A 21,228-nucleotide genomic window follows, 5' to 3' on the forward strand; every position below is an offset into this window, starting at 1 on the left:
AATCTTTTTAACGTATTGTTGTATGCGATTTGCTAGTATTTTGTTGAGGATTTTTGCATCGATGTTCATCAGTGATATTGGCCTCTAATTTTCTTTTTTTGTGTTGTCCTTGTCTGGTTTTGGTATCAGGGTAATGTCAGCTTCGTAGAATGAGTTAGGGAGCTTCCCCCCCTCAATTTTTTGGAAGAGTTTGAGAAGGATAGGTATTAAGTCTTCTTTGAATGTTTGGTAGAATTCACCAGGGAAGCCGTCTGGTCCTGGCCTTTTATTTTTGGGGAGGTTTTTGATTACTGTTTCGATCTCCTTACTGGTGATTGATCTATTCAAATTCTCTACTACTTCTTGATCCAGTTTTGGAAGGTTGTATGATTCTAAGAATTTATCCATTTCTTCCAATTGTCAAATTGGTTGGCATATAGCTTTTCATAGTATTCTCTTATAATCTTTTGTATTTCTGAGGTGTCTGTTGTAATTTCTCCTCTTTCATTTCTGATTTTACTTATTTGTGGCTTCTCTCTTTTTTTCTTGGTGAGTCTAGCTAAAGGTTTGTCAATTTTGTTGATCTTTTCAAAGAACCAGCTCTTGGTTTTATTAATTTTTTCTATTGTTTTTTGGTCTCCATTTCATTTATTTCTGCTCTGATTTTTATTATTTCCCTTCTTCTACTGATTTTGGGCTTTGTTTGTTCTTCTTTTTCCAGTTCCTTTAGGTGCATTGTTAGATTGTTTATTTGAGATTTTTCTTGTTTGTTGAGATAGGCCTGTATTGCTATAAACTTCCCTCTTAGAACCGCTTTTGCCGTATCCCATAAATTCTGGTATGTCGTATTTTCATTTTCATTTGTCTCCAGGTATATTTTGATTTCTTCGTTGACCCAGTCATTGTTAGTAGCATTTTGTTTAATCTCCACGTCTTTGTGGCTTTTCTGATTTTCTTCCTATAGTTGATTTCTAGTTTCATACCGTTGTGGTCAGAAAAGATGCTTGGTATTATTTCAATCTTCTTAAATTTATGGAGACTTGTTTTGTGGCCTAATATGTGGTCAATCCTGGAGAATGTTCCGTGCATTTGAAAAGAACGTGTATTGTTCGGTTTTTGGGTGGAATGCTCTGTATATATTTACTAGGTCCATCTGTTTTAGTGTATCATTTAAGGCCAATGTTTCCTTATTGATCTTCTGTTTGGATGATCTATCCATTGGTGTCAGTGGAGTGTTAAAGTCCCCTACTATTATTGTGTTACTGTCTATTTCTGTTTTTATGTCTGTTAATAATTGCTTTATATATTTAGGTGCACCTACATTGGGTGCATAGATATTTACAAGTGTTATATTCTCTTGTTGGATTTTTCCCTTGATCATTATGTAATGCCCTTCTTTGTCTCTTTTTACAGTTTTTGTTTTAAAGTCTGTTTTGTCTGATATGAGTACTGCTACCCCAGCTTTCTTTTCATTGCCATTTGCATGGAGTATCTTTTTCCATCCCTTCACTTTCAGTTTGGAAGGACTTTAGGTCTGAAGTGTGTCTCTCGTATGCAGCATATATATGGGTGTTGTTTTTTTATCCAATCAGCCACCCTATGCCTTTTACTTGGAGCATTTAGTCCACTGACGTTTAAAGTAGCTATTGATAAGTATGTACTTACTGCCATTTTTTAACTTTTTTTTTCTCAGTGTTTTAGTAGTCCTTCTCTGTTCCTTTCTTCTTCTATACAGAATTGATGGTCTCTTTAGTTTGTCCCCTGTCTGAAAGCTCTACTCTTTAACTCCCCTCCTCCCTCCTTTTATGTTTTTGATATCATATCTAACCTGGTTTTTGTGCATTTGTATCCATTACCCTCTTATCATGGAAATAGATAATTTTTCCTATTTGTGGTCTTCTCTTTTCCCCTTAAATCAGTCCCTTTAACATTTCTTGTAGCACTGGTTTCTTGGTCACAAACTCCTTTAATTTTTGCTTGTCTGGGAAATTTTTGATCTCTCCTTCCATTTTGAATGATAACCTTGCTGGGTAGAGTATTCTTGGCTGTAAGTTTTTTCCTTTTAGCACTTTAAATATATCATGCCATTCTCTTCTAGCCTGTAAGGTTTCTGCTGAGAAGTCAGCTGATAGCCTTATGGGGTTTCCTTTTTATGTAACTTGACTTTCTCTTGTGGCTTTTAGGATTCTCTCTTTATCTTTAATTCTGGACGTTTTGATTATGGTGTGTCTTGGTGTGGGCCTCTTTGGCTTTACCTTGTTTGGGGCTCTCTGTGCTTCCTGTGCCTGGATGTCTGTTTCCTTTCTTAGGTTAGGGAAGTTTTCATCTATTATTTCTTGAAATAGATTCTCTGCCCCTTTGTCTCGCTCTTCTCCTTCCAGGACACCTATAACACAGATGTTAGTGTGCTTGATGTTGTCCCAGAGGTCCCTTAGACTGTCCTCACTCTTTTTAATTCTTTTCTCTTTTACCTGTTCAGCTTGGGTAATTTCTTCTAGTCTTTCATCCAGCTCACAGATCCGTTCTTCTGTAGCCTCTACTCTGCTTTTGAGTCCCTCTAGTGAATTTTTCATTTCCAGTATTGTATTCTTCATTTCTGATTGGTTCTTTTTTATATCTTCCATTTCTTTCTTGACATTCTCACTGAGTTCATCTATTCTTCTCCCCAGATCAGTGAGCATCCTTAACACTCTTAGTTTGAACTCTCTGTTGGATAGGTTGCTCATTTCTGTTTCACTTAATTCCTTTTCTGGGGTTTTGTCTTGTTCCCTTACTTGGAATGTATTCCTTTGCCTTCTCATTTTGCCTGTTTCCCTGTGCTTGTGTCTACATATTAGGTAGGTCAGCTACGTCTCCTGCTCTTGGATAGGTGACCTTATGTAAGTGATGGCTTAGGAGGCTTCCAGTGTGCTTCCCTCAGTTCTCAAGGTTCCAGGGGTGACCCCTATGTGGGCTACATGTGTCCTTCTGTTGTGGCCTATTTGCTCTCCCTGTAGGTGCCCAGAGAGGCCGAGTTATGCTCCTGGCCAGCTGTTGAAATGCTTAGCTGCTTGTAGTTGTTGTGGGTCCTTCAGTCTCTTTATCACCTGTGGGGAGCCCCAGCACAGTTGGCTGTAAGTTCTAATACCACATTTGTGTTGCAGTATTTCTTTTAAGTGAGTAGGTCCCTAGTGTGGCAGGTTGTTAGGCTCCGGGGCTTACAATTGCTATAAGCCTCCAGCCTTTAGGTCTCTTGTCAGCTCTCTGAGGATTGCAGCTGGGTGGGGCTGGCCTCAGGCACTGGGGAACCCAATTGTTTCAGGCTTTGGAAGGTGGGGCAAACCCCCTATGTGGGTCTTTGAGAAGCACAAGTCTTCTGCAGCTGACAAGTCCCACCACCCACAGGTCCACACACACAGTCAACACAGTCCTGCCCCGTGTGAGTGCCCCGACCTCCCAAAGCGGACCCAGTCTCTCCACGGCGGGAGCCCCACACACTCCACCACCGTCCCACACTCTCCACCCTCTCCTTGTGCACGCCCTGCCCCACTGAAGTCGGCTCAGTTGCCAGGCTGCAGAGAATCCAGTCACCAATCTATGCAGGCCCACAAGTTGCCTGAGGGCTTGTTGTTGGGTGGGGCCAGTCTCTAGGGTGGGCTGCCTGCCCTGGCTGAGCTGGATTAAATCGGTGCTCTAGCGGGTGGGGCAGACCCTGGACTAGCAGGCCTCAGGGAGAACTCCAATGGCATCTGTGTCAGCACGCCCACACCAGGCCACAACAATGGCCGCCGCCAATGTCCCAGTCCCTGGAGAGGTCTCACATCTCACCGAGATGCACTCAGGGCCTATTAGGTGAGTCTCTTTTCACCAAATCACTGCACCTTTCCTTCTGGTGATTTTAGGTTGCTTTCTGAAACAGGTGAGTTTGTGCGTGGGCCCTTTAAGAGGCGGTTTTAATGTCTTTGTGAACCAGCTTTTCTGGGGGTACTCCCCAATGTTTTAGTAGCAGGCAAAGTCAGATATTCTGCCACTCATCTCGATTGTGCTGGGTCCACAAAATGCCCACAGCGGGGGCGCTCCCGGGCTCAGGGCCCCGCGCCTCCAGGGAGGCTGCGTACCCGTGGGCTGCTCCCGGGCGGCCATGACGCTGGCGGCTTGTGAAGGCGGCGTTTTTCCTCTCCAGAAGGGAGTTTCTGCCCCTTCTAACTCAGTTAGGATTGTCCGTTGTTGCAGGAGTTGCTCTTATCCAGTTTTCAGTTCTGTCTCAGGGGTAATTCTTCCACGAGTAGTTGTAAATTGGCTGTGTCCGCGGCAGGAGGTGAGTTCAGAGTCTGCCTACGCCGCCATCTTGACTTCTCTCAAAAGTATGATTTTAATATTTGTAATATACAGATTTTAATGTATTTTTAACCCAGCAACCAAGATAAGACCTTTTTCTATAGATATACTAGCACATGTGGAATTTATGTGTAAGGATATTTATTATAGCATTGTTTATAATAGCAAAAGATTTGTAACATTTAAAAATTCAGCAGCAGAGGCTCTTCAGATTCCCTGTGGTACATTCAGTGTATAAAGCTGTTACTAGGCAGCTTTATACAAAGTTATGTGAATATATTCCAAGAGAGCTTGCTACATGACAATGCAGGGTGCTGAATCTTGATACTAATATGCTACCATTTGTAGTCAGAGGCAACTTATTTAATTACATAGACCATCTCAAGAAGGATGTATAAGAAACTGGGAACAGTGGTTATGTTCAAGGTTGAGTCTAGATAGATGGCAGACAGGCATGGAAAACTTAACTTTTCATGTATACACTTTCATACCTTATGAATTATTACATAATTCAGAATTATTGCATCTATTACCTGTTTAAAAAGTAAATTTAAATATAACCTTCAGTGGCTTTCCAACACACATAACATACAATCCTAATTTTTTCTTGTTTATTTTAGCTAAGACCTTCCAGATGCTGTACAGTTTGGCTTCTGCCTGCCTCTCCATGATTTTAGCCCCTGCTTCCTTAATTTCAGCCTTGTTCTTGTTGATGTTCCTGAAGCCTGCCAAGCTCTTTCCCACTTCAGTGCCTTTATACCTACAGTCCCTCTGCTTGGAATCCTCTGACCTCAGGCCTTTGCATGGCTTGCTCTTTTGAATATTCAGAAGGTCTCTGCTCAAATGTTACTCCAAAATTAGTCCTCCTCCACGCCATCACTCTCCATTCCCTTACCCCACTTTATGTCTTGTACAGCATTTATCACTACCAGGAATTATACATTATATGTTTGTTTTACTTGTTTATCTTCTGTGTTTCCCTCTAGAACGTGAGGCCCATAAGAGCAGGACTTGATCTTGTTCTCTGCTGATCCGCGGGGCTTAGAATAGTGCCTGGCTTGTAGTATACCTTCAGTAAATATTTATTGAATGAATAAACGTGTTTTAAATATATTCTCTCACTCTTGTTGCTTATCCTTCAACTTTGTTTTATAAAGACCTTTGTTTGCAAAAAAAATTTGAGGTAGTCAAATGTATTAATCTTTTTTACTTTGTTTTTAACTCTTAACTCTTTGGTGTTTTATTTGAGAATGCTTTCTCCATGTTATGGTTGTTTGAAAGTTCTCCAGTGATTTTAAAGTTTTATTTTCCTCATGTTGCGTCTTTAATCAATATGGAATATACTTTTGCACATGGTCTGGGCTAGATCTAATTTTTCTGAATAACCAATTGTCCTATTCAGCAAAGATTGTTTTCATTGTTTTGATCGTACTTACTATAGGCAGAGTATTTTTAAAAAGCAATAAATGGAACTGATAATACTCATTACAAGAATTAGGAATTAGTGTATATTTTCCAGAGTGCCTTCTTTTATCGCAACCAGTCTTTCAGAGGAATTATATTTCTCTTGATATATGTCACCTTTCAATTGATAGCAATTATAGTCAGTGGTAAGGTACTAAAAAAAATCGCTCATTCGTTTCTGAATTTGTTTTTAACTAGGGAAGTACACAGACAGATGCCATGAAACTTCTATCTCCCCAGTCTTCCAGGCTTTTAAAGAACAAAGCATTATTGTGCAAGCCTGTCACACAGACCAAGGCCACTTCTTGCAAACCACATACACAACACAAGGAGTGTCAGACAGGTATGTGTCCTTGTGCTTTCCAGTTATAGAAAGTTTGTCTTCTGTTTTGTTTGTTTTTTTAAGAAAGGAAAAGAAAGTCATTGACAATTTCTTAAAGGTGAAAACATTCATTAATTCTTAGATCACATACTCTGAATATCATTAACACTAATAACTGCTAAATTGAATCCATATGCACACAAAGCATTGTGTAGAGTGGACGAACGTGTCCTATATGTGTGCACTACTGTTTTTCAAATGTACAGACAAGTTATTATAATTACTAAGATACAAACTTATTTAAAAGGATTAGTGATTTAACTTTAGCTTTTTTTTAAAACACTGTGAATTGATTGGTTCATTACTAAAAGTATAACTGTATGTCTGAGGTACTGGTGATCAGGAAAATTATTTGAATTCATACTGGAAAAGGTTGTGAACTATTGCACCAATCCATGTTAACTTCTTTTAATCCCACTACCCTTATATTTTCAATATCATTCATAGCCTACTCTGTCTAAAGCATTTTTTGATTTTTGTTTTTAATAATTTTACTTCACATAATATGCTATGGACATCTATATGTGTGGTTTCTTTCGAAGAAGAAAAGCTAGCACAGTTATCTTCAGATTTAGGATTACAATCAGTATTTAAATCAATGTCTGTAACTCAGTTTTGGATCAATGCAAAGACAAGTTACTCTACATTTGTGTGCTATACATTTTTTTGAATTTCTAGATTAAATATTGGATTATTTTCTATATACTGTTGTAAACTATTTCATTTGACATTGCATTAGAAACATTCCATGTCAATACACATTTAAGTACACATTGAGATTCTTAATGGATGCATAGATTCCAATGTATATAACACATCCATCCCTCTAAGATTGGACATTTAGATTGCTTCTAGTTTTTTAATATTATAAACAATGCTGAGTTAAACTGTGTAAGTGGATCTTTGTCCATCTGTCTAATTAATTTATTACAGATTCAAAAGCTATCATAGATTTTTAAGGCTTTTGATGCGTGTTGTGAAATTGCCCTCCTGAAAAGTTATATCTATTTATGCTCCAACCGGCAGTGTTTGAGAGCATTCATTTCTCTGCACCCTCACTGAGACTGAGTATTAAAACTAATAATTAACCCTTATCTTTTTTCCCCAACTTTAATTTGGAAAAATTTCAGAATTCAGCAAGATTGAAAAAACGGCACAATGAACACCAGTATACCCTTCATCTAGGTTCGCCAAATGTTAACTTTTTGCAACATTTGTTTTCTCTTTTTTTCTGAACTTTTTTAAAGTAAAATAATTTATTCTTAATTTGATGTATTCTGTGGACTTCAGCCCTAATTCCAGTAATCTATTGAACACACAGCATTGCTAGTTCATGTACCACAGCCTACAGGTTTACTTCAGTCAATGGCCAATTTTTGGGCAAAGGAGAAATTCAGTTTTTAATGGCATCATGGAAATATGGCTTGTGTTTAAACTTTAAGTAGTGTATTCTTTAGACAAATGTAAATAGTAAAAAAAATACAAATTTTAAATGTGTGAGGAAAAACATAAAGAATATTGCTTATTTTTCTTGAAAATAACGGTGATTCAAATATTTCATTCAGATTTACCTATACCTAATGAGAAAAATGATATGGAACTTGAGTCTCCACCTGCAAAGAAAAAAAGAATAGGTTTTTTCCAGACTTACGATGTGGAATATTTAAAAGTTGGTTTTATTATCTGTCCGGGATCAAAAGAAAGTTCACCAAGGCCACAGTGTGTCATTTGTGGAGAAATCTTATCCACTGAAAACATGAAGCCAGCAAATCTTTCTCATCATTTGAAGACAAAACATTCAGAATTAGAAAACAAACCCGTAGATTTTTTTGAACAAAAATCTCTTGAAATGGAATGTCAAAACAGTTCTTTAAAAAAGTGTTTACTAGTTGAAAAGTCACTTGTGAAAGCTTCTTATTTAATTGCTTTCCAAATTGCTGCCAGCAAGAAGCCATTTTCTATTGCTGAAGAATTAATTAAACCATATTTAGTAGAAATGTGTTCTGAAGTTTTGGGTTCAAGTGCCGGAGACAAAATGAACACCATTCCTCTTTCTAATAATACAATTGGACACAGGATTGATGAACTGTCTGCAGACATTGAAGATCAGCTGATTGAAAAAGTCAGAATGTCAAAGTGGTTTGCCCTTCAGGTAGATGAGTCATCAGAAATCTCCAATATCACCCTTCTTTTGTGCTATATTCGATTCATTGATTATGACTGTAGTGATATAAAAGAAGAATTATTATGTTGCATTGAAATGCCTTCTGAAATAACTGGTTTTGAAATATTTGAACTAATAAATAAATACATTGATAGTAGATCTCTGAATTGGAAACATTGTGTTGGTCTCTGTACAGATGTGGCTGCAAGCATGACTGGCAGGTGTTCTGGTTTAAGGGCAAAAATTCAAGAAGTTGCCATGAATACAGTGGCATTTACACATTGTTTTATTCACCGTGAACATTTAGCAGGAGAAAAGTGGTTTCCATGCTTACATGAAATTCTTTTGCAGTCAGCACAAATTTTAAGTTTTATAAAGAGCAATGCATTGAATTCACGTATGTTAACAATTTTGTGTGAAGAGATGGGGTCTGAGCATGTGAATTTACCACTTCGTGCTGAAGTGCGTTGGATATCAAGAGGGAGAATTTTAACAAGATTATTTGAATTACGACATGAAATTGAAATTTTTTTAAATCAAAAGCATTCAGATTTGGCCAAGTATTTTCTTGACGAGGAATGGGTTGCGAAGCTGGCCTATTTATCAGATATTTTTTCACTTATAAATGAACTAAATTTAAGTCTCCAAGGAACTATGACTACTCTCTTCAATTTGTATAATAAAATCGATGTGTTTAAAGCAAAGTTAAAAAAGTGGTTGAAACGCACACAAGAAAATGATTATGACATGTTTCCTTCATTTTCTGAATTCTCAAACTCATCAGGCTTAAACATGAGAAGTATTGCAAGCATTATTTTTGAGCACCTGGAAAGACTTTCTCAAATGGTCAATGACTGTTACCCACCAGAAAAAGACTTTCGTTCAGGAAATTTGTGGATAACTAATCCTTTTATGAATCACCAAAATAGTAATCTCACGGACTTTGAAGAAGAAAAACTAGCACAGTTATCTTCAGATTTAGGATTACAATCAGTATTTAAATCAATGTCTGTAACTCAGTTTTGGATCAAAGCAAAGACAAGTTACCCAGAACTCCATGAAAAGTCAATGAAATTTTTATTGCCTTTTTCAACTGTTTATTTATGTGATGCTACATTTTCAGCTTTGACTGAGTCAAAGCAAAGAAATCTGTTGGTTTCTGGCCCGGCCCTAAGACTTGCAGTCACATCTTTAATTCCAAGGATAGAAAAATTAGTAAAGGAGAAAGAATAGTAACATGGATATTGCTTATTATCAAAGTCTATAATTTTGTGTTAAATTTTGTATAAGTATCCTAAAATATAATTTCCTAATGTGGATATCTGTTTTCAGTGATTAAATAAGTGTTTTAATAATTTTTCTTTTTGTTGAGGAATTTAATAATTATGCGTTTATACTTAATTATATATAATTTTAATAGTCCAAGGTAGAGAATTTAGCTATTTTACTGATTGATTGAAGAATCTGGATTAGTGACAAAGATGTAGGTAATGAACGGGTCCAGTTTATATGAATAGCACACCTGGGTATTGAAACTGCGTGACCTTTAGAAGCACATGATAGGACACTTCAGTTTTATAGCCAGCCAGTCACCTACCCCAGCAAGTTGAGTAGGTAGAAAACAAAGATCTAAGCAGCTTGGCTAACAGGAAATGGAAGCAGCAGGAGCGTTTGAGACCCTGTTAGGGGCCTTTGTGGCCCGCTAGACCAGGGCTTGGCAAACCTTTTTCATCAAGAGCCACATAGTGAGTATTTTAGGCTTTGCAGTCCATATAGTTACAGCTACTCAGCTCTGCGGCTGCAGCACAGAAGCAGCTGTAGATAGTACATAGACAAATGAGTGTGGCTGTGTTGCAATAAAAATGTTTATCTATGAACACTGAAATATGAATTTCATATAGTTTTCATGTGTCATGAAAGCTGCCTTAAATTTTTTTTATCATTAAAAAATGTAAACAAACAAACATTGTTAGCTGGGGAAGGAGGAGGGAGTGAAAAACCCAGACAGCAAACAAACAAACATTGTTAGCTGGGGAAGGAGGAGGGAGTGAAAAACCCAGACAGCTAAGGACATTTGGCCCATAGTTTGCCCATCCAGGTCCAGACAGATTTCCAGGGAAGAGCAGATGGGCAGGAGTGGCCTGTAGGGTTTTGTTCAGCGAAAGCCTCTCTTCCCACAGCCACAAGTATCTGAATTTTCAAACACCTTTCACAGTTTGATTTCAGCTGAGAGAAATTAGAGGGACAGTATAATTCTGGCAAAGATAGCCAAGAACAACAATTGATAATTACTAGTTATTGATTTATTACTAATAATTTCATTACTGATTTACAAATAACATTTTGAGCTCTTTATGCGCCAGGCGTGTTCAGAACTCATAGGGCGTTACTCCCATTGACCAAGGCCCCCTGGGGTTGGCTCACAGCTCAGATGGCAAACTAGTGTGGCAAGAGGAAGCCCCGGTCTTGTGCTTGTTACAGGCCAGATACCCATGTTTGATTCCACTCTGTCCGTATTGGCTGGGAGACAGAGACGGTCCCCGAATTCAGAGTGGCCCGTTTAGTCAGCTAAGAGCCAGTGGGCCTCAGTGTCCCCATCTGTGAGATGGGGATGCCCCCCCAAACGCCGTGTCCTCCCGCACCCGGTGCCCGGCCAAACGAGACGGTGGCGACGGCCCTGGAAGGCGAGGGCGGGGAGGCTGCGGCGCGGCTCTTCCGCCGCCCCGGGGAGGGTGGAACCGGGCGGCGGCGGGGGCGGGTTTTCGGCGGGGCCTGGCCTGCGGGGGCGGCCCACGTCCGGAGGGCCCGCGCGGCCATGGCGCGCCCGCTCGCCGCCCTGCGCGTCCTGCTGGGCGGCTTCTTCGCGCTCACGGGGGCGGCCAAGCTCTCGGAGCGGATCTCGGCGCCCGCGTCGGAGCAGATGGTGAGCGGCGCGGCGGGGGCGGGCGGGGATCGACCGTGCGGCGGCGGGGGCTGCGGCCCGGGCCGTTACCCGCCGTGACCGCGGCGCCCTGCCCGCGCCCGTGCCCCGCGGAGCCGCCTGCCTTCGGGCGAGACGGAGCTGGAGCCGGGAGAGCACCTGGACCTCGGCTTAACGTGGGCCCTTCCTGCGGAGCGCCTCCGAGTCCTGCGATCTCCCGTAGACGGAAGGGGGCCGGCACATCCCCTAACAGCGGAGCGCTGGCGGCCCGGGCACATCTCGACCCGGAGGGGGCATGCCCCGGGACCCTGGGGGAGGAAGACGGAATGCAAAAGGGACCGAGCTCCCTCCCCGCCCCCGTCCCCTCCTTCTTTTGCTTGAATTTGGGGGGGGTGGGGGTGGGGTTATTAGTTCTTGGGGCAGGGGGTTATTAATCCCCGCTTGGCAGAGTAGGAAACCCGCCATGAAGGTGGCGTGTATCTACTCAAGGGCTGGATGGTGGTGCAGAAATGGACTGATTTTCTCCCCAGATTACAACTCAGCCCCAAATTCCAGGAAGAGGATGTCAGGCTTGGGCCACAAGGCTAGTTAGGAAGCAGGACCCAAACTAGACGCTCTAACTTAGAATCCAGAGAGCCCTTCCATGGAGCCTGAGAGGGAGGCCCAGAAGTCGCCCTTTGGCCTCCTGTCTTGTTCCAGACTCTCAGGAAAGCTTTCATCCACTGATGTCCACCAAACCCCCTCAGCCCTTGAAATAAGCCACACTTGGAGACCCCTGCCAGCCTTCCTCTCCCAGGCCTGGATTCTCCCCTTCCTTCCTATTTAGGGTGGTGGATTGTTTGGGGAAGTACATCCGCAGAGCTGGATGGCGTAGAACTTCTTCCTTGCAGCGCTGAGTAGGGGAGCTAGATCTGAGATGGGGGAGCAGGTGAAGGTAGCCAGCCTGAGGGTTGGGGTGAAGTTGTCATGTGGCCCAGGACAGAGCCTGACACAGCAAGTCACTTGAAGCCCCCTCAACACCCCCCGTGTCTACTGCAATGGGATTCAGGACCTAGCATATGATATTCAGAGTGGAATCTGTTTATGAGTAACAATCTGCCCTTCCATCCTCTCCCCTGCCTCGAAGTATTCTCTGCACAGTAGCCTGAAGAGAAACCAGGCCAGGTAGAAAGAGAAGCTGTGGTGTTCCCAAGGCCTTGGCACTAGCTGAGAAGGCCCAAACCTGGCATCCTCTTCCTGGAATTTGGGGCTGAGTTGTAATCTGGGGAGAAAATCAGTCCACTTCTGCACCACCATCCAGCCCTTCTCTTTGGGGCATAAAGCCTGTTTCCTGATTCCAAAGCTCAGCCTGCAGGGAGGCTCTGTCCCCTCCAGGCTGACCTCAGCCCTGGACCTGACCTAGAGTAGAAGCTCCTTTGTTGGGAGAGTTGAGGCCACAGGCACAGAAGCCCCTGTGGAGCACCTGGGCAGTGGATCTTGGGGAGTGTGGCTGACAGGCATTCCCTGCTGCCCCTAGAAAGCCCTGTTTGTGCAGTTCGCTGAGGTGTTCCCGTTGAAGGTGTTCGGCTACCAGCCAGATCCCGTGAGCTACCAAGCGGCTGTGGGCTGGCTGGAACTGCTGGCTGGGTTGCTGCTGGTCCTGGGCCCACCGATGCTGCAAGAGATCAGTAACTTGCTTTTGACCCTGCTCATGATGGGTAAGGGAGGTGCAACGGGGCTGGGGAAGTGGGGACTTCGGTGGGGTGTGTGTGTGTGTGTGTGATAGAAACATCTGGCTGTTTCCTTTTCTGTTTCTCTGGAACCAGGAGCACTCCCTGCTGTACTGCAGTTTCCATGGTCTTCAGACTAGGACATGTTCTTTTTAAACTTAGTATGCCATAACATGCTTCTATGTCAAGTATACATTCTACTTCATCAATTCAATTGACTGCATGGTATTCCATTATAAGAATGTATTGTAACCTAAAAGACCCTAACCCTCTCTCCCCACCCCTACCCCTGAGATGAGAGGATAGAGTAGCAGCTGCCACTGGACTTATGTGTCTGGCAGGTGGGGACAGAGAGCAGGGAAGCTGGGCCCCCTGAACGGAAAGGCAGAGAGTTTCCTGTGGCAGGCAGTCCTAGAAGGCCCCCTCATAGCAGCTCTGCCCACAGGAACTGCTGATGTACAAAGACAGCTGCTGCTTCCAAGGCCAGCCGTCTTCAGGCTCTTCTGTATCCCCTGGCCTTGTCTCACCACTGCTGCCACCACTACCACCCCTCCCCCAGGCGTTCTTTCCGTGTCTGGAGCTTCCCTCATTTTCACATCTTTCCCACACCTCCACCACCAACCCGTGGGCCTCCTTTCCTCCAGTAGGATTAAGAAAGGAGAAGCATCAGTGAGAATTTGTTCCAAAATGCCCATCTACCCACCTGCCTGCCCTGTTTGGCTTGATGATTCCTGTTTCTTTCTTGCCCTCTGAGAAGGGGCTACATCAGTTCAAGAAGCTTCTGATTCCCAGTTCTGTTCTCTCTGGGACGCCAGAGAGATGAGCGCAGCTAGTTTAGGGTGTGTGTGTTGGGGGGTGTTATGGGAGGGCTTGCGCTGGAGGGGGTCAGCCTAGCCTGGAGAGCCCTGAGTTACTGGATCTCCTGGGTGCCCCCAGGGAGCCTGAGGACCTCACTTTCCATTCCAGGGGCTCTCTTCACTTTGGCGTCTCTGAAAGAGTCACTGAACACTTGCATTCCAGCCATCGTGTGCCTGGGGCTCCTGCTGCTGCTGGATATCTGCCAGGTCTTGGTCCAAACTAAGCAGCTGGTCAGACCCACTAGGAAGAAGACTCCAGGTGCATTCAAGGAATCCTGGGAGTAGAGTGTCTCTCGCCTCTTCATGCCATGTCACGGTCACAGCAGGAACATGGTGGAACACACACAGTCTACCACCTTATTACCAATATGTCCAGGGTCGGCCAGTGTTGAAATAGACGTCTTGTCTGCCTGGCCCTGCTTTCTGTCTCGGACATTTACTGCTCTTTTTTGAGGGTACGTGTTACACATACTAGCATTCCTCGTGTCATGTGAAAACAGAAAATCAGCAGAAAAATTTAAATCACCCAAAATTTTAATGCCCTCAAGTAACTGCTTTCAGTTCCTTTATATAACTGTACCTCTCAAGTTTTTTCTATGCCTTTATACAGATATTTTTTTTAATGAAAATGAGACCATATATACTACTTTATTACCTGCTTTTTAAACCTAATATACAGTAACACCATTCCATGTCTATTTTACCTCATTGATGTTAATGGCTGTGTAGTATTCCATTGTAAGGATGTACTGTAATGTATTTATTCAGGCCCCCACTGAGGAACATTTGGATTATTCTCAATTTTTGGCTATTGTAAACCTCACAGCAAATCACCTTCGCATACTTATTTTCTTTCCCCAGAAGTGAGGGTGCTGGTTCAAAAGGCATGCACGTTTTTAAGGTTTTTATTACATACTTAAAATTTACACATTGAATATGGCAGAGTATAAGTACCTGCCTCTGCCTCTGCCCTTCTGAGCCACACAAGGCATTCTCGCCCATTCTTTTTTATCTCATTGTGCACTTTAGATTGGCAGAGCTAACAAAGATGGGCAGTGAATATCATTTTCAGGACTGGAAACTGCCAGCCTCTGGTGGTGAGGTGGGGCACTCAGTGCATTGCTTCCTGGACACTTACACGGAGGCAGGGACAGCCATCTCCAAGGGATGCTGCATGTTAAAGCAGTGCCAGAAGCCTGGGATGAATCCCAGAGGTCCAAGGGAGTCAGAAGGGTGTCTGTGTGACAGTTCTCCAGGGAAAGTGACCATGTTAGGACCACCAACCATCTTCATCTCAGTGGGGGCCTTTTGGGAAGTGGTGTCCCTCCCATAAGGGAAAATAGGAAAAAGAGTTCATTTATTTGTGCACATACTCTAGCCACTAGCCTACAAGTTGCTTTGGGGGCAGGGACAATGGCTTTTGAGAGCCTACAGGGGTAAAAGAGTTCTCTGTATATTACTCCATTTCATCTTCACTATGAATGGTACTTTCTGCTCTGACTGGCTAGCTGGGAACCTCAGGCAAGTTGGCACTCTTAGGTAGGTCTTTTCTTCTTGTGTCCGAAAGCGCAGTGATGCAATCCATCTATAGATCTATCACATATATTAGTACCTGTATATTAGTACATATGTATGTAGTGGTATACATATACTATGTATACAGAGTGTCAAAGCAATAAGGAAACTTCTTTTCTCACATAAGAGGTCCAGAGATAACATAGCTTCGGTTTCAATGTTGGGTAATTTGGCTGCTTTATGATGATACCAACGACTAATGTTCTTTCACCTTTCTGCTCTGCTGCTTTCAATTGATTGGCCCTCAGCGTTGCAAAATAGTTGGAGCAGCTCTAGATAACATCCCAAGGTGAAAAGAGAGAGGAAAGCTCTCCTAGAAGACCCCTAGATTTCTGCTCACATCCCGCTGGCCAGAATTATGTCACATTTCCATTCCTAGACCAATCACTGGCAAGGAGAATGGAATTCCCATGATGGACTTAGACTAGTTAAGATTTACCCACACTGGTCAGCAAAGACGAAGGGAGGGGGTACATGATGGTTTCTGCCACTTACTAGCTTATTTGCAAAATATGGATAATAATGGTAAATACTTCATAGAGTTGCTGTGAGGATTTAGGGAGTTGGTGTTTCCAGTAGTGCCTGGCACATAATATGTGCTCAGTAAATGCTGTTATTAAAGAGCATTTGTTATTAAATAGCGGTGTGTTCTACAGATGAGAAAAAGGATTCAGAAAGCTTAAGTGCCTAGGTGTCAGACCTGAGACTAGAATTAAGGCCTGATTGACTCCAGAACCCACGCTTTCCACTGTACCAGCTGCCAAAGTCGGAAGTGGGCAGGCATGGCACCCCTGCTCTCTTCAACTTGAGGGTAGATGGGATGATCTGTCTGATGTGATTAAATCTGCGCTGCTTTCCACAATTGCCCCTCTCCATGAAAAATTTGAAGCCCAGGGAAGTAGAGCCTGGAGGCCCTAGGATCCTGGCCTCTTAGCATGTCTACCCCCTGCCATAGCCAGCCTGGACTTTGAGTAAAACCTCTCACAGCTGGCATTAGCTCGAGGGCTCCTGTTTACCAAGGCTTGGCCTGTAAGCTGATTAGCAGCTATGGGGCCCCTGTGTTTGGCTGTAGGGCCCACCCAGCAGCTGCAGGAAAGGCAGGGTGCTGGAGGAATGGGCTGGCCAGCTGGTGTGGAGGAGCACTTGGGATTGACAGCAGCAGGAGCTCCAGCAATGCCTCCTCAGCCCAGGGGGAAGCCAGGCCTCCAGAAATGCACCCTCCAAACCATAGCCTGAACCTTGGTCAGGGCAGCACAGTGACAGTCAGCTGCGAGGCCTTCCTTACACCTTTCTATCGCCCTCCCTGTGCCCCCTTGCCCTGCAATGACACTCCCTTCCCTTGGGGCCCTGGCCGCATCCCACAAACTCAGCTCACAGCTGTCACAGGTGGGCCCTAGCTCCAGCTGTTGGGCCCATTCTTCATGTGGTGTCCCTGGGATTAGTTGGTTGATGGGAGGGTCTGGGATGTGTGGGTGGGAGTGGATTCTGCTCTGTCTCAGCTCCTTAAAGCCAGGCCCCCAGGCCCCAGAGAGAGCTGCAGCAGCCAGAACCGTGAGAGGTAAGAGAGGAATGATCTGGTGGGATGGCTGGGAGATGTTCAGGGTGTGGCAGCTGGCGGGTAGAGCCATGCTGGACAGAGCTGAGAGGGAGGAGGAAAAGGGAATACACTCACTCAGGGTCCCAGAAAGGACTGGAGCCTGAGAGTCAAAGGCAGAAGTACAAATTATGGTATCGGAGGACCGAGTTTTGGGACACCATGGAGTGTGACTGTGTGCCAAAAATAGGACATTGGCTTGTGCACTTAGGCCCCCTGGGCAGAGAAGAGGACTACACCCGGATGTCACTGTGTTGTGTTGTTTGCTTGGGGTGCCTGTGTGGGTGTACACATTTATCTGTGTGCTGCTGGAGGGGAAGGAAGCGAATGGTTATGAAGTATCTCCCCAGGGTCAGCCACAGTGCTCAGAGTTTTACTTATGTTTTCTCATAATCTTCCCAACAACCCTGTGAGGTAGGCATTTTAATCTCCATTTTACAGCACAGAAGACAGGCTCTGTGAAGCTGAGTAATTTGCCCAGTGTCACATGGCAAATAAATGTGTGTATCCAGAATCTGCCTGATTCCTGGGCCTGTGCTCTTTTTGCTTTGCTGTCCAAAGCTTTGAATCAGACCCAGGACTTCTTGGTGGTCCAAAGGCAAGGGGAGAGGAAACAGGTGGAAGGCCTGAGAGTTGTGAAACCTTTTCAGCCCTGCCCAAGGTGCTCCAGGCAAGCCCCAGAAGACCGTCACCAGGCAAGTCCAAGGTCACTATGCATGGGCCTGTCCTCCAGGTCACTGCATCATAAGACTGTTCCTCCATCCATGCCTGGCTCCCTCCCCCACTGGTCTGGATGGCACATGGAGGAGGGAGGATTGGGCTTTTTCTGGGAAGAACTCTATTCCAGCCTGGTTTCTCCAGAACTCCCTGTTGGCTCAGCCTTGCTTGGCCTCCTGCACATGCCCGTCCCCCCACATGGCTGAACCCTACTCCACCTGTGAGGGGCACCTCCACCCTCCCAGTCACCAAGGAGGGAAATTTCCAAGCTAGCTGGCACTCCTGCCCCTTCCTCATTTCCCACAGCTTGTCACCAAGCCCATTCTACTTCAAGTAACGCTCGAGTCCATCCCCTCCTCTCCATCCCCAGCTGGTGCGGGCTGAGCTTGGTCCTCCTCCCCTCTCACATGGACTTCCTTGTTTCTAGTGTCGCCTCAGCAACGACTGAGGAAGAGGGGCCTGGGATTCGGGGAAAGTGGTGTGCGGGGCTTCTGTGGCTAGCCTCCACAGCGACCTCTTCCTCTCCCTAGTCCAAGGTCCGCGATGAACAGCAGTGTTGGGGACCCGGGTGTTGGCGGCTGCAGCCCCTGGGATGACCCTGCTCGCTTCATCGTGGTGCCCACGGCCTATTCCCTGGCGCTGGGCCTGGGGCTGCCCGCCAACGTGGCGGCCCTGGCGGTGTTCGTCCGCAGCGGCAGGCGCCTGGGCCGGGCCCTGCGGCTCTACCTGCTCAACCTGGCCCTGGCCGACGTGCTCTTCACGCTCACGCTGCCGCTGTGGCTCACCTACTACCTGGGCCCGGCCCACTGGCCCTTCCCGGAGGCCGCCTGCCGCGCGGCGGGGGCTGCCTACTACGTGTCCACCTACGCGGCCGTGGCCTTCGCGGCGCTCATCAGCCTGTGCCGCTGCGGCTCGGTGCGCGGGCCCCGGCCCGGGGCGGCCGCCCGCCTCGCGCCGCGCCGCCGGGGCCCCGCCCGCGCCGCCTGCGCCGCCGCCTGGCTGGCCGGCCTGGCCTGCGCCGCGCCCTCGCTGGCCGCCCCGCACGCGCTGCGCCCCGGGCCGGGCGGCGCCGCCCGCTGCCTGGAGCACGGCTGGGCGCGCGCCGGCCTGGCCTACGCCACCGTGGCCTTCTTCGCCGCCGCCTTCCTGCTGGTGCTCGCGGCCTACGTGAGCCTGGCGCGGGCGCTCGCGGCGCCCTCGGGCCCCGGCCCGGCCCCGGCCGGCCCGCACCGGCGCGCCGCCAGGACCATGGTGCTGGGCCTCCTGCTCGTCTTCGCCCTCTGCCTGGCGCCCTACCACCTGCTGCTGGCGCCCTGGGTGGCCGGGCGGGAGGGCGCCGCGGGCGGCGACGGCGGCGGGTGCCGGGCCGCCTCCACGCTCGACGTCCTGCACACCCTCAGCCTGGCGCTGCTGAGCCTCAACAGCTGCCTGGACCCGCTCATCTACTGCTTCTCCGTGCGCCGCTTCCGCCAGGACTGCTGGGCGCTGAGCTGCCGCCCGGGGCGCGGGGGGCACGCGGCCTCCTTGGCCTCCTCCTAGAGAGGCCCTGGCCTCCCCGCCGGCTTCACCTCTGCCAGCCTCCCAGTGGCATCCTCGGTGGAGAAAGCCCTTTGGAAAGACCTAGATTCCAATCCTGACGCAACCATGCTAGCCGAGTAGCTGTAGACCACTGGACTCGTCTGTAAAAACGGGATAGAACATTCTTTGTAACCCGAATGTTCCCTAGACTTTGCCGGCTTTTGGATACAAATAATATGCCATTGTTTTTTTTAAATCTCTTGGGATAAAAACCAAAGTCCTTAAAATGGCCTACAACGTCCTGCCTGATCTGGCTCCTGCTTCGCTCCCGGCATCTACCATCTCTGCCCCTCTCCGCGGTTCACTCACCTGAGTTCCTGGAACAGACCGCTTTCCTACCCTTCAAGGCTGGTGCACCTGACTTTGCCGGGAATGATGTCCCTCTCTCTCCTTTACTAAGTTAATTCCTCTCCATCCTCACTTCCTCAAAAGTAGCTGTTTATAGGAAAGCCTTTCTTGACCAGCAACACACACACACACACTACTGGGTTAGGTCTGATTGCTCCTTCATAGCTCTTTTCACAATTATAATCAAGCAATTAATTGGGTGATCCATTGGTTTTATTCTTTCTCTCTTGCCAGAATGTATTTATGTTGATCCATAAGAAAGTGCTATTTTTGTAGATCCAAAAAGATTGAATATTGGCAATTTTATTTTCATCCAATTCAACTTAATAAATTCCGTGTTTACCTTATTCACGGCTGTATCCCCTGTGCTTACGACAGTGCCTTGCACCTAGTACGACCTCGGTATATCAGTTGAATGAATGAAACCTGAGTATCATTAGCTTAAAATGCTCAAGGACTCACTCAGACACTCACTCTGGTAGATTTTCCTCAAATGTTTCTGGAATTCTCCAAGCTTGTGTTACCCGGATGCATTTCTGACCCATTCCTGATGATTGCTTCCCTCTGCTGTTGCTGGATACCTGCAACTCTGCCTTCACGTCCACTGTGCCAAGACTTAGTTGTAGATCCATCCTGTTATTAGCGGGGACAGAGATGGGCCCGACTTGCTGTCCTCCACTTCAGCTTAGCTGGAACTCTGTCACTGGGTGCAAATCCCTGCCAATGGCTCTGGCCGCCAGTGCTTTCATTCCTTGTGCCTTGACTTCTCAGCAGTTGGCTTTAAGTGGGGAAGGGAACCACTCCCTCTCCTCAGCAGTGTGATTGGGGGCCCCACAGCAAGACTGCTTGGGTCTCAAGGAGTTAGATCTTATGAGTGACAGCAGCATGTTCATGTTGCCGAGTCAGCTGGGTCAGGAAGGGTCCACCAATCAGCCACCATGTCTTACTGCCCTTCAGGTCCTGTTGTGGAATTTGCCTTCTAATAGTAAGTTTGATAAATTCCTTCTTTTATTTTTGATAAATTACCTTTCATTGGTCCCTTATTCCTTCTTTAAATTTTTTCTTTTACATTTTAAAAGTCATACATCTTCACAAAAATAAATTCAAAGCAATAGAGAAAAATGTAAAATAGAAAGTAAAGGTCCCCCAGGGGTAGCAACTGTTCATAGTTTTTTTTTTTTTTTTAAGAGATTTTTTTTTTTTTTGTGGGGAAGATCAGCCCTGAGCTAACCAATCCTCCTCTTTTTGCTGAGGAAGACTGGCCCTGAGATAACATCTATTGCCAATCCTCCTCCTTTTTTTCCCTTTTTTCCCCCAAAGCCCCAGTAGATAGTTGTATGTCATAGTTGCACATCCTTCTAGTTGCTGTATGTGGGACGCTGCCTCAGCATGGCCAGATAAGCAGTGCGTCGGTGCGCGCCCGGGATCCGAACCTGGGCCACCAGTAGCGGAGCGTGCACTTAACCGCTAAGCCACGGGGCCTACCCCTGTTCATAGTTTCTTGTGTGTATCTTTCCAGATGTTTTCTATTCCAGTACAAATATATGTATAGTCAATTTTCTTCAAAAATCCCCAAATGGGATAATATTACAAGGCTCTTCTGCACTTTTCTCATTTAATATAT

At 45.8% G+C, this 21,228-nt stretch overlaps 3 protein-coding genes across 9 annotated transcripts in view; all 3 read left to right on the forward strand.

Annotated features, from left to right (window-relative positions):
* Positions 1-9,663, forward strand: part of ZMYM6 (zinc finger MYM-type containing 6) — a 42,270-nt gene extending 32,607 nt beyond the window's left edge. For 6 of the 7 annotated variants that reach the window (XM_087446328.1, XM_087446332.1, XM_087446330.1 and 3 more), the window contains 2 exons: positions 5,959-6,103; positions 7,708-9,663. In XM_087446328.1, coding sequence (XP_087302454.1) covers positions 5,959-6,103; positions 7,708-9,539 — 1,977 coding nt within the window. In that variant the 3' untranslated portion in view covers positions 9,540-9,663. Of the gene's footprint in view, positions 1-5,958; positions 6,104-7,272; positions 7,328-7,707 lie in introns of all 7 variants that reach the window. The other variant, XM_087446334.1, reaches the window with a different exon arrangement.
* Positions 9,664-11,081: 1,418 nt separating this feature from the next.
* Positions 11,082-14,484, forward strand: TMEM35B (transmembrane protein 35B). The gene is made up of 3 exons (XM_087446336.1): positions 11,082-11,229; positions 12,743-12,923; positions 13,902-14,484. Exons 1-3 carry the CDS (start codon positions 11,122-11,124, stop codon positions 14,075-14,077), a joined length of 465 nt encoding a protein of 154 aa, XP_087302462.1. The 5' UTR covers positions 11,082-11,121; the 3' UTR covers positions 14,078-14,484.
* A 123-nt stretch (positions 14,485-14,607) lies between these two features.
* Positions 14,608-20,756, forward strand: LOC147914094 (platelet-activating factor receptor-like). The gene has a single exon (XM_087446335.1). It carries the CDS (start codon positions 18,222-18,224, stop codon positions 19,215-19,217), a length of 996 nt encoding a protein of 331 aa, XP_087302461.1. The 5' UTR covers positions 14,608-18,221; the 3' UTR covers positions 19,218-20,756.
* The last annotated feature ends 472 nt before the right edge of the window (positions 20,757-21,228 follow it).

This window comes from Ceratotherium simum, chromosome 22, assembly GCF_057802395.1.
Source record: "Ceratotherium simum simum isolate JZ-2026a chromosome 22, ASM5780239v1, whole genome shotgun sequence".
NCBI lineage: Eukaryota > Metazoa > Chordata > Mammalia > Perissodactyla > Rhinocerotidae > Ceratotherium > Ceratotherium simum.

What these genes read in the sequence shown, in the direction of transcription:
- LOC147914094 (XM_087446335.1), top strand. Translation starts at nt 18,222, where the DNA reads ATGAACAGCAGTGTTGGGGACCCGGGTGTTGGCGGCTGCAGCCCCTGG.
- TMEM35B (XM_087446336.1), top strand. Translation starts at nt 11,122, where the DNA reads ATGGCGCGCCCGCTCGCCGCCCTGCGCGTCCTGCTGGGCGGCTTCTTC. An exon ending in CGCCCGCGTCGGAGCAGATG is followed by an intron (nt 11,230 to 12,742) that starts GTGAGCGGCGCG and finishes TGCTGCCCCTAG; the next exon opens with AAAGCCCTGTTTGTGCAGTT. An exon ending in TTTGACCCTGCTCATGATGG is followed by an intron (nt 12,924 to 13,901) that starts GTAAGGGAGGTG and finishes TTTCCATTCCAG; the next exon opens with GGGCTCTCTTCACTTTGGCG.